The sequence below is a fragment of the Erpetoichthys calabaricus genome, chromosome 12, assembly GCF_900747795.2.
Source record: "Erpetoichthys calabaricus chromosome 12, fErpCal1.3, whole genome shotgun sequence".
Classification (NCBI taxonomy): Eukaryota; Metazoa; Chordata; class Cladistia; order Polypteriformes; family Polypteridae; genus Erpetoichthys; species Erpetoichthys calabaricus.
In genome coordinates, this window is record NC_041405.2 from 54,336,023 (window position 1) to 54,348,632 (window position 12,610).

The following is a 12,610-nucleotide window of genomic DNA, read 5'->3' on the forward strand; positions in this document are numbered from 1 at the left end:
GCTACTATGAAGGTCCCAATGAGCACAGTGGCCTCCATCATCCATAAGTGGAAGAAGTTCGAAACCACCAGGACTCATCCTAAAGCTGGCCAGCCATCTAAGCTGAACGATCAGGGGAGAAGGGTCTTAGTCAGGGAGGTGACCAAGAACCCGATGGTCACTCTGTCAGAGCTCCAGAGGTCCTCTGTGGAGAGAGGAGAACCTTCCAGAAGGATGACCATCTCTGCAGCAATCCACCAATCAGGCTTGTATGGTAGAGTGGCCAGACGGAAGCCACTCCTTAGTAAAAGGCACATGGCAGCCCCCCTGGGGTTTGCTAAAAGGCACCTGAAGGAGACTCAGACCATGAGAGAAAATTCTCTGGTCTGATGAGACAAAGATTGAACTCTTTGGTGTGAATGCAAGGCGTCACGTTTGGAGGAAACCAGGCACCGCTCATCACCAGGCCAGTACCATCCCTACAGTGAAGCATGGTGGTGGCAGCATCATGCTGTGGGATGTTTTTCAGCGGCAGGGACTGGGAGACTAGTCAGGATAAAGGGAAAGATGACTGCAGCAATGTACAGAGACATCCTGGATGAAAACCTGCTCCAGAGTGCTCTTGACCTCAGACTGGGGCGACAGTTCATCTTTCAGCAGGACAACGACCCTAAGCACACAGCCAAGATATCAAAGGAGTGGCTTCAGGACAACTCTGTGAATGTGTTTGAGTGGCTAAGCCAGAGCCGAAACTTGAATCCGATTGAACATCTCTGGAGAGATCTTAAAATGGCTGTGCACCGACGCTTCCCATCCAACCTGATGGAGCTTGAGAGGTGCTGCAAAGAGGAATGGGCGAAACTGGCCAAGGATAGGTGTGCCAAGTTTGTGGCATCATATTCAAAAAGACTTGAGACTGTAATTGCTGCCAAAGGTGCATCGACAAAGTATTGAGCAAAGGCTGTGAATACTTATGTACATGTGATTTCTCAGTTTTTTTTATTTTTAATAAATTTACAAAAACCTCAAGTAAACTTTTTTCACATTGTCATTATGGGGTGTTGTATGTAGAATTCTGAGGAAAAAATGAATTTAATCCATTTTGGAACAAGGCTGTAACATAACAAAATGTGGAAAAAGTGATGCGCTGTGAATACTTTCCAGATGCACTGTATGTGATTTAAAATTTAGGTTGGAGTCAATAGTTATCCCTAAATTCTTTACTTCAGACTTGACTTTATACTAAGGGATCAAGTTTATTTTTAATATCCTCACTTTGTCCAATTTTGCCAATAACTAAGTTTTCTGTTTTCTCCTTATGTAGGTTGAGAAAGCTACTGCTTATCCATTAGGAAATACAAGTAGGACACAGGATCAAAGAGTCGAGTGTCAGGGTCATCAGGCACTATTGATAAATACAGCTGTGTGCCATCTGCATAGCTGTGGTAGCTCACCTTGTGCCTTGACATAATGGAAGCATGTAGATCAAAAAGAGCAGTGGATCCAGAATAGATCCTTGTGGTACACCATATAAAATATTATGGGTCTCCAAACTATAATCACCACAACTAAAGAATTTTCTATCTGTTAAGTAAAACTGAAACCAGTTTAAGATTTATAGAGGCCAACCCACTTACTAAGGTGATTTATAAGAATACGGTGATCAATGATGTCAAATGTTGCACTCAAACCAAAGAGTTTTTCCCATTGTTTGTGATAAGATCCCCTACTCTGGTTTAAATGCAACCCCAGACCATGATAAAGCTGCCATTATGCTTCATGGAAGACTCCAGACAGGCATTGGCATGCTTCTCACAACACTACTTTTGACATACTATTCTTTGTGAACCAACCATTTTCTATTTGGAACCATTCCACCATAAGAATTTTTAACACTGGTTGTTGCTCTATGCTTTTTTTTGTGTAGTAAAGTCCCTTCTGATTTTTTGCATTTCATTACATAGGTCTACAAAAAAAATTTTTTTCAGGTTCCAAGGTTTTTTTGAATGGATTTAGGGTATTTTGAGGGTGCTAAATTCAAAAATCCCATTACTTTTGCTGAATTGGGTTCTAGTTTTTGAGATAATTGACATCCATGAAAATAATGTATTCCCCCAATGCGACTTGTGTGTGATATCAAATGCAATAGCTTTTGGTCTGTCTTTTGACTCTTTAACAGTGTCTTAGGTAATGAAATATCCCATATACTTATTTTGTATTTCATATTTGTAGGCCTACAATGCTATAAAAGTGAGTTTTTGAAGCCAGAATTCAACTGTGAATTTGCAGAGGAAAGAAGTCGGCTACAGTATAAGTTTGTCAGCCCAGTCTTGGTTTATACCCAAAAAGTTCTGTCTTAAGTATATAAATGCATGTAAAAATTATGCCTTCCTCAAGAAGAGCCTGTATCAACAATCCTGATGTATTTTGCTACATCTGTGGAGAGTACATGGTTGAAAAACAAAGAAGAAATATCACATACTTTGTGCATCGAGTATACCTGGCTTATTTTGGAGTACAGCTTGGAGACCAGGATAAGTCTTGGGCTCCACATATGGTTTGCAAAACATGTGTGGAGCACCTACGACAGTGGACAAAAGTTGAAAGAAAAAGTTAAAACTTTGGTGTGCCAATGGTGTAGAGAGAACCGAAAAAACCACCATGACGATTGTTATTTTTGTGTTGTAAAGATTAATGGCTGTAATCGTTACAAGAAAGCTAGGTAGATTTGGAATCAGCAAGACGACCTATTCCACATGGCAATGACGTTCCCATACCAATGTTTACCAGACTACCAAACCAGCCACTGTCAGACTCTAAAGAGAGGTAGGGATTGGAGTGTATAGCAGGTAGTAGCAGTGGAAGTGAATTTGAGGGAAGCTCTTTGACGCCTCAACCATTAAACCAAAAAGAACTCAGTGACCTGATTCGAGACTTACATCTGTCCAAGCAAGCATTTGAACTTTTAGCGTCCAGACTTAATGAACGAAATCTTATAAAGGCGGAAGTTAAAATTACAGCCTATCGGACAAGAGAATAGAGGCTTTTCCCACATTTCAACCAAGAGGAAGAACTTTTGTATACTGCAATGATATCCCAGGAATTGTACTTCAAATGGGACTAACAGAATATCGACCAGAAGACTGGCGGCTTTTTATAAACGACTCCATTAGAAGCTTGAAATGTGTTCTCTTGCACAGTGGTAACCATTATGCGTCTTTTCCCATTGCTCACTCAACAAAACTTAAAGAAGAATATGAAAATGTAAAAATCGTATTACAGAAAATCTGTTATCATGAACATCAGTGGTCGATTTGTGTTGATCTGAAGATGGTGAACTTCTTTCTTGGACAGCAATCTGGATACACAAAATACCCATGCTTCATGTGCCTCTGGGATAGCAGCGCAAAGCAAAATCATTGGACAAAAGTGTCATGGCCTACAAGGGAGGAAATGATTGTTGGTACTGTGAATATCATCAACAAGCCGCTGGTGGACAAGAACAAAATCATTCTCCCACCGCTTCATATTAAGCTATGATTGATGAAGCAATTTGTTATGGCTTTGGACAAAACGGGTAATTGCTTCAAGTAGATCATTCCCTGGATTGAGCATGGAAAAACTAAAAGCTGGATTCTTTGATGGTCCTCAGATTCGTAAACTCATGAACGATTCCAATTTTACCAAATGCATGAATGACACTGAGGCTTCGGCCTGGAAGAGTTTTCTCTCTGTTGTGAAGAACTACTTGGGTAATCACAGAGCAAACAATTATGAAAAACTGGTGCAAGATATGCTTGCTGACTTCAGAAATTTGGGAGTTAATATGAGCCTAAAGATGCACTATCTCCATAGCCATTTAAACAGATTTCCAGATAACCTTGGAGACTTCAGCGCGGAACAAGGCGAGAGGTTCCACCAGGGTATGAAGGTGATGGAGGAGAGATATCAAGGCAGATGGGAAATACACATGATGGCAGACTACTGTTGGAGTCTCCAACGTTAATGTCCTGATGACACACATAAAAGGAAATCGCATAAACAGTGTTTTTTGAAGCATTGACATTAATAACAATTAATAACTAATTAATATTGTATTAATCAAATCATACATAACTTTTTTCCTGTCACTTAGATATTTTTAATTTCTTTTTTTGTATGATGTTAGACTGTTTACTTACTAGTTGTAACTAAAACAAAAATATTCTTGCAATTCTGAATGCTTTTCAAACGTTGCGTTAATTAATTATTAAATATCTCAGAACCTAGAGCCAATCTGGCAAAACCAAAGTCATATTCTTAATCAGCACCATAAACTTAATATAAAACCTTTCAGATTTTGTTGGCACCAAAATCACTGTATACTAGTGTAATCGTTTTGTAGATGCAACATGCCCAAATGTACAAGACCATTTCTTTCAAAAATCCCTAGCATATTAAAGTGTGTGCATAGCTGCTAGATGTACTCTGCTTGATGCTGATCAATCTTTTCACTTTTGTTTTTTTTTTTTGTCTTCAGCTTTCCCAGATAGTCAGCTTCTTTATGGTGGCTTGAACACCACATTTTGAAAATGTGGTTTGGTGTGCTATTGCTTGCTTGACTGTAGCTTTGGTGATACTAAACTGTTGTTTACTATATGTTTGTTCAAGCATGTTAGCTTACTCATTTCCAATCACTTCAGCATTTGCGGTTACAAACCAGTATACTTATTTTTTAAATTCCATCACTATTACACCGAGTTTAGCTAATCCTCTCTTCATCAATTTGAAGAAGGTTTGTTGCAAATGACATTTATTTAAATCCATGGAATGGCAGGGGTGTCTTGAGGAAACATGAGAACCAAATGTATTTAAACATCTCATAAGATTTTAATAAGTTCTCAGAGAATAAATTCTTTTTAGTTTCTGTTATATCAGTGTTTTATTTTATTGATTCTAATATTGTATAATAATCATTCACAAGTAAATAAACACTTACTGCCCAGACTGCTAAATTCAAAAATAATTTTATTGCTGAAGACTTTTGCACAGTACTGCTGATGTATTTCTACATCAAAATATGAATATTCTCTCTTTAAGCAATATTCATATTTATTCTTTAGTAATGTTGCCCTTCTGACTATATTAGGGATATTCTGAAATATTAATTGATAGAAGAATCAATTGGTAACATCCATTTTTTTTAGTTGTGAATTGAAAGTTTAACTACATGTCTTTAATACGGTGCTGACTATGCACTTGCCACCTGCTTCATTTTGCATTTTTGCTTCGCATTGTTGAAGCAGGAGCTCTTCCCATGAAGGTTTATGTCATCCTAATCTACCTGCAGTGTTCTTTAGATCATTTTTCTTTATAGTTACTGCCATTGCTTCTCTTGTTCTGAAAAACTGTAAATCTTTTTGCTGCATTTATAAAATAAAAGATGTTAGTGTGTTACAATCTTTGTTTCTTGCATATATTTTATATTTAATAATTGCACATGGCTTTGTGTTGCTGATTAACCATAGACTGAAGAAGTGATTATCATTATTACGTCTATCCCATTTTGATCTGTACTACTATTAGCTTAATTGGCCTAGGTCTTAGTCAAGCACACAAAGTGGCGGGGTCAGTGAAAATAATTTAAGGCAGATTGTAACTAATAATGGCGAGTTTACCTCTAATCGCACTTTCTGATAAAAGTGATAAAACTGAATCCTGTTTTGGTTATATCAAACTATTCTGGGCCTGGAAATGTCTGCTGAGAAATATGAATTTGTACATCAGTTCATCTAGATGTTGTATTGCCTAATTATAACGCACCAGTAACGGCGCACTGCACAATAACATGCAGTGAATACACTTGACCTGAGCATTCATAGTTTCATACTCTTTCTTTGTACATTTAGCATTCATTTGCTCGAGGTTGATGCGCTTGCTGCTTCTTGAGCAGCTGTTCTTTTCTCCACCCTAGCGGCCTGTTTGTTCTCTTCTTTCGTCAGCATCTTTTCACATTAAAACTGATTAAGTCAGTGTTTGTGTTGCAATTACTTATGTAGTAAGTATGCTTTCCTTAATTTTTCACTTAAGCTGGCACTTGAGTCTTCAATCTGACTCAAGATTGATTTTTAAGATAAGAATGGGGAAGTGACGGCGAAGGTGGTAGAGATGAGAACGGTGCCCTTACGCATGTGCCGCACAGATGCCATGCTGGCTAATGCCGAGAGTTGATTGTACATTAAAATAAAATAAAAATAAAAAGAGGAATAACCTTGGAGGTCAATCATCACCCAGAAAGCGGATAGTAGACGTCACATAGTATATTTGTACCAAATTTCAAGTCAGTAGTCAAACGGTTTGCAAGCTACAGGTGATTTAAAATCCTGGACAGACAAACCGGACAGCCACAGTAGCGTCAAAGTGAACTTTATTGTCATCTCAACCATATACAAGTATACTGATAGATGAAATTGCGAAGCTCAGGGTCCACAGTGTAACAACATGAAGTGCAAATAATAAATTAAAATTAGAATTAAAATTTAAATTTAAAATTAAAACGCAAACAAGACAAGACATTGTGCAAAGACAAGACAAAGTAGTAGCAGCAATATTGACGTGTAGTTAGCAATATGAACATTGATGCAATGTATGGTATTTGCAGTCTAGATACATAAATATAGCCAATAGATATGCAATATAGTAAATAATAGATATAGTTAATAGAGTAATTATCAGTGTATGATAATAGTTGTTTTAAGACGTGTAAACAATGACAGGTCAGAATGTTTCACAGCAGAAGGATATCAAGAGTGTCAAAATACTTAAAGGTCATTATGAGATTTTTAGTTCTTTTCTACATGCACACTAGTCTTTGCAGGAAAGTGGCTTGCATGTATGAAAGTTCTGTTTTTAGAGGTGGTTGAGGCAGTGTGGACGATCCCAGGTGGCAGCATGGCGTTAAGGAGTCTGACAGCTTGGGGGTAAAAACTGTTCTGCAGCCTGGCAGATATGCAGTATCTTCTCTTGGATGGCAGAAGTGTGAAAAGGCCATGTGAGTGGTCTAAGGGGTCCTGCATAATGCTGCAGGCCTTGCGGACACTGCGTTTGTAAAATATGTCCTGTAGTAAAGGTAGAGGCACCCCAATAATGTTCTCTGCTGTCTTCACTATCCTTTGCAGGCGTTTGCAGTCGGATATGTTGCAGTTGCCATACGAGACATAGTCTCTGCTGGGCTTTCTTGATTAGTGATGAGCTGTTATGCATCCACATAAATTCCTCAGTTATGTGCACACCAGTACTCCTAACAATCTCCACATCTAAACCGTTGATGCTGAGTGGAATGTGGGTAGGATGTGATTTTCTGAAGTCCAAGATTATCTCTTTTGTCTTGTTGACATTGAGAGATTGTTGCCTTCACACCATGCAGACAGCCGTTCCACCTCCTCTCTGTATGCTGTTTCATCATCCCTGCTTATCAGTCCCAGCACCGTTGTATCACCCGCAAACTTGACGATGTGGTTGGTGTTGTGCGTGGCTGTGCAGTCCGTGAGTCAGCAGTGTGAAGAGCAGTGGGACTAAGCACACAACCCTGCAGCGCTTCAGTGGTCAGTGTGATGTTGCTGGAAGTGTTGCAGCCCATCCGAACTGACTGAGGCCTCTCTGTCAAGAAGTCCAGGATCCAATTGCAGAGGGTGGTGTTCAGGCCCAACCTGCTCAGTTTTACAACCAGCTTTTGAGGGATGATTGTGTTGAAGGCAAGGCTAAAGTCTATGAATAGCATCCTGACGTATGTGTCTTTTTTTTTTATCCAGATGTGTCAGGGAGTGGTGAAGGGCAGAGCATATGGCATCCTCAGTTGACCTGTTTGAGAGGTATGCAAACTGAAGAGGATCAAGGGAGGCAGGGAGATTAGTCTTTATGTGTGACATGACTAACCTTTCGAAGCACTTCATGATGATTGGCGTGAGTGCAACTGGTCGGTAGTCATTCAAGCATGTCACTGATGACTTCTTCTGCACTGGTATGATGGTGGTCGACTTGAAGCATGCTGGGACTGATGACTGGCTCAGCGAAGTGTTGAAGATGTCAGTGAGGACACCAGCTAGTTGACTGGCACATTCTTTGAGCACACGACCAGGTATGTTGTCAGGTCCTGCAGCCTTGCGTGAATCGACTCTGGATAGAGTCCTCTTCACGTCAGTTATGGAGAGACAGAGTACCTGGTCAGTGGAGGGAGGAGTTGCTTTTCTTGCAGGCTCTTTGTTCTGTGCCTCAAACCATGCGAAGAAGTTGTTCAGCTCATCCGGTAGGGAGGCATCACTATCGCTGCTGTGTGGGCTGGGCTTGTAATTTGTAATTGTCTGAACGCCCTGCCACATATGACGTGTGTCTCTGGTGCTGCTGAAGTGTTTGTTAATCCTCTGCGTGTATGCCCACTTAGCTTTCCTTATAGTGCGAGACAGGTTGCCTCTGGCCACCCTGAGGGCAGCCTTGTCTCCAGATCTGAGGCTGCATTTCTGATCTTGAGCAGCTTGTGCACTTCACTTGTCATCCAGGGCTTTTGGTTGGCTCTTGTGGTAACATCCTTGGTAACAGTAACATCCTGTATGCATTTGGAGATATACCCATTCACAGAATCTGTGTAATCCTCCAGACTCATGGAGGCACCATCCATAGCAGCCTCCCTGAAAATGTCCCAGTCTGTCAATTCAAAACAGTCTTGGAGAGCTGAAACAGCACCAACCTGCCACATTCTGATGTTCTTGCGGGCTGGTTTAGTGCGCTTTAGCAGGGACTTGTATGCAGGAACCATAAACACGCTGATATGGTCTGAGTAGCTGAGATGGGGGCAGGGTACGGCCTTGTAGGCGTCAGGAGCGCTCATGTAAACATTGTCCAGATAGCTTCCCCTCTAGTAGCAAAGATAACATTCTGGAAGAATTTTGGGAGAACTGACTTCAAGTTGGCATGATTTTGAAGTCTCCAGCAATAATGAAAAATGCCTTGGGGTACGTCGTTTGCAGTTTGCTGATGATCTCGTAGAGTTCCGCTAACGCCTGGTTAGCATTTGTGCTAGGTGGGAGGTAGACAGCAACCACCAGCGCGCAGTTGTATTCCCTCGGCAGGTAGAAAGGCTGGCACCTTACCGATAAAACCTCTATCAGCAGGGGACAGTGTCGCACAACTGAGGCAGTGTTCGTACACAACTCACTGTTCACATAAACACACAGTCCCCCCCGCGGGTCTTACCGGACAAAGATGCATCTCTGTCCGCTCGGAAAATGGTCAGTCCGTCTAGGTTTAGGTTAGGTTTAGGTTTATTTGTCATATATAGGTTAACACAGGGTCAACATACAATGAAATGTGTATGATGAGAAAAACAAGTCACTCAGCCTAGATCCAATAAAGCTTAAAAAAAAGATTACAAGTTAAAAATAGACAAGTCATAAAATAAAATGTGTATGTTTTAAAAGAAGTTATAGAGCAATATGAGTTGAATGAGCAGCAAGTACAAATGACAGTTATTGCACAGATAATGTTTTATAAGTGCAGATGCGTGTTCCAGTCAGTATTCTGAGTGTGTGCAGGTACAGTTTGTGTGTGAGTAGTGCAATGTAGATGTAGTGCAATGTAGATGTAATGTAAGTGTGTGTAAGTGTTCAGGTGTTGCTGTTGAGGAGTCGAATGGCCTGGTGGTAAAAGCTGTTCTTAAGTCTTGTAGTCCGAGCAGCCAGACTCCTGTATCGTCTGCCAGACGGTAACAAGGAGAACAGCTGGCGTGCTGGATGGCTGTGGTCCTTTATGATGCTGTTTGTCTTACGCAAGCACCGATGGAGGTAAATGTCTTCAATGGCAGGAAGACTCTTGCCCGTGATGTGCTCTGCTGCCTTCACCACTCTCTGTAGTGATTTCCGGCTGCTGGCAGAGCAGCTCCCATACCAGACGGTAATGCAGCCCGTTAGCAGACTCTCGACCACACTCCTGTAAAAGTTTGAGGTGATGTTGGCATTCATGCCAAACTTCCTCAGCCTCCTCAGGAAGTAGAGCCGCTGGCGAGCTTTCTTGACCACAGTGTCTATGTGAAGGGTCCACGAGAGATCCTTGGTGATGTTTACTCCGAGGAACTTGAAGCTGTTAACCCTTTCAACTTCTATGCCGCTGATGTAGATGGCCTGGTGTTCTCTGCCTTGTTGTTTTCGATAGTCCACAATCATCTCCTTGGTTTTGCTGACGTTAAGAGACAAGTTGTTATCTAGGCACCAATTACTCAATGCCAGAACCTCCTGTCTGTAGGCCGTCTAATCGTTGTCAGTGATAAGGCCTATGATGGTTGTGTCGTCTGCAAACTTGATGATGGTGTTTGTGCTGTGTTTTGCAACACAGTCATGGGTGAACAAGGAATACAAGAGGGGGCTAAGCACACAGCCCTGCGGCGCTCCTGTGTTTAAAATGAGTGATGAGGATGTGTGTTTGCCGACTCTCACCACCTGGGGCCTGTTTGTGAGGAAAGAGAAAATCCATCTGCAGATGGTCGTCCCCAACCCAAGGTCGTCAAGCTTCAAGACGAGTTTTGAGGGGATGATGGTGTTGAATGCCGAGCTGTAATCTATGAACAGCATTCTTACATATGTATTTCCTCTTTCCAGGTGGGTGAGGGCAGTGTTTATTGTTAGCGCAACGGCATCCTCTGTCGATCTGTTTGCTCTGTAAGCAAATTGGAGAGGATCCAGCGTGTCAGGGAGGGAGGAGCAGATGTAACCTTTGACTAGTTGCTCGAAACACTTCATAATGACCGATGTCAGTGCAACCGGGCGATAGTCATTCAGACAGGAGACCACCGGTTTCTTTGGGACAGGAATGATGGTGGATGCCTTGAAGGAAGTGGGGACCACTGACTGCCTCAGGGAGAGATTGAAAATGTTGGTGAACACACCTGCTAGCTGGTCAGCACACGCCCTGAGGGCACGGCCTGGGATGCCATCTGGTCCCGGAGCTTTGCGAGGATTGACCTTTTTGAAGGACCTTCTCACATCAGACGTTTCAAGGATCAGAGTGACAGACTCACTGCCCCCTTGAGGATATAGCACCTGTTCTTTGTTGGCTGCATCAAAACGAGCATAGAAGGTGTTGAGCTCGTCTGCAAGACATGCAGTGGGCTGAACACTGACTGTGTTTTTCTTTTTATAGTCAGTGATGCAGTACAGTCACAGTCCATTCCACAGGCGCTTGGTGTCAGAGCTGTGGTAGCTTGACTCCACCTTGTCCCTGTAGTCCCGTTTGGCCTTCTTGATGGACCTCCGGAGGTCATATCTGGCTGCTTTGTATGCATCAGAGTCCCCTGAGCCAAAGGCAGAGGTCCGCGCCTTGAGCTTAGCCCGGATCTCCCTATTTACCCAGGGTTTCTGGTTAGGATATATGCAAACGGTGGTTTTAGTGACAACATCGTCAATGCACTTGAAGCAATTAACTAATGGATAACCACACCTCCTTTATTAATATAACTTAAATGTTGCTTTTATAAATTTTTATTTATATAGCTTATTTTATTATAGTTACTGCAAGTCACTCATACTTGTTTTACATCTGCTGTTGAGGTTGTGTATATAGTCATTTATTTTAGTGTGAAGCGCTTGTAATAGCATGTGGTGGTGGGATTCCTTGTTCTTGGTGTAATTAGATATAAACTGAAAGTAGAATTTTGCAATGCATACACCAATAAGGTGTGCTATGCAGCTTTTCACTCCTATGTTTTTAGGTTCATAAAATGTGTAAGCAGCACATGCATTTATTTTCATAACCAGACCAAGGTTTTACAGCTATAATGTAGCAAGAATGTTGTTACCACAGAAACCTCTGAATGCCATTAGTTAAAGAGAAAACAATTTATACTTTTACCTTTTGATGACTACTATCATTAACTGAGGAAATTTTGTATGCCTGTATGTGTCACGTACATGTCATCTTCATTAGACTTAAGAATCAGAGATAATTTTATACTATTTACAGTAGAGGCTTATTTGCAGGTTGTTTTTTTTTTAAATCTAGTACTATGTCCATTTAGATGATGATTTAAAAAGTTAAGATTCTAGAGGTTTTTATTCCTCTTACAGATTTAACACAAATCTCAGTTTTATTGGAACATTAAGTTATCTGGATGTCAGTTTTTCTTTTTCTAATGTCTTGATTGCAGAAGACATCTGTACAATTCTAATCAGATGGCTTAAATAATGAATATTCTCTGAATCTGATTCATTGTACATTTGATAAATGTGCTCCATGCAAATGATTATTGAAGTTTTATTTCATAAAATATATAATTAAAAATTCTTATTCATTGGATGTCTTCGCAGTTCATACAGTGTGTTTTACTTTATATTCATTATACTTTTTTCAACAGTGGGAGCCGAATTAGCTGAAGCTGGCCGTGGGGATGTCATCGAGTAAAGGACTGGGTGGGGCCAGGCGGCGCAGGACTCGCTGCCGGAAATGTGATGCCTGTATGCGCACTGAGTGTGGAGAGTGCCACTTCTGCAAAGACATGAAGAAATTTGGTGGACCTGGGCGCATGAAGCAATCCTGCTTAAAGAGACAGTGCACTGCAGTAAGTGATTTTGCTACTCTGTGTCACAGTTGACTAAACACATGGACGTTT

The 12,610-nt window shown here is 41.1% G+C and overlaps 1 protein-coding gene across 2 annotated transcripts in view; it reads left to right on the forward strand.

The window, feature by feature from the left end:
• LOC114662189 (F-box/LRR-repeat protein 19-like) overlaps window positions 1–12,610 on the forward strand; it is a 157,462-nt gene that overhangs the window by 52,173 nt on the left and 92,679 nt on the right. For both annotated transcript variants that reach the window (XM_028815560.2, XM_028815559.2), the window contains exon 2: window positions 12,356–12,559. In XM_028815560.2, the coding sequence (XP_028671393.1) occupies window positions 12,389–12,559 (171 nt within the window). In that variant the 5' untranslated portion in view covers window positions 12,356–12,388. The remainder of the gene's footprint in view (window positions 1–12,355; window positions 12,560–12,610) is intronic.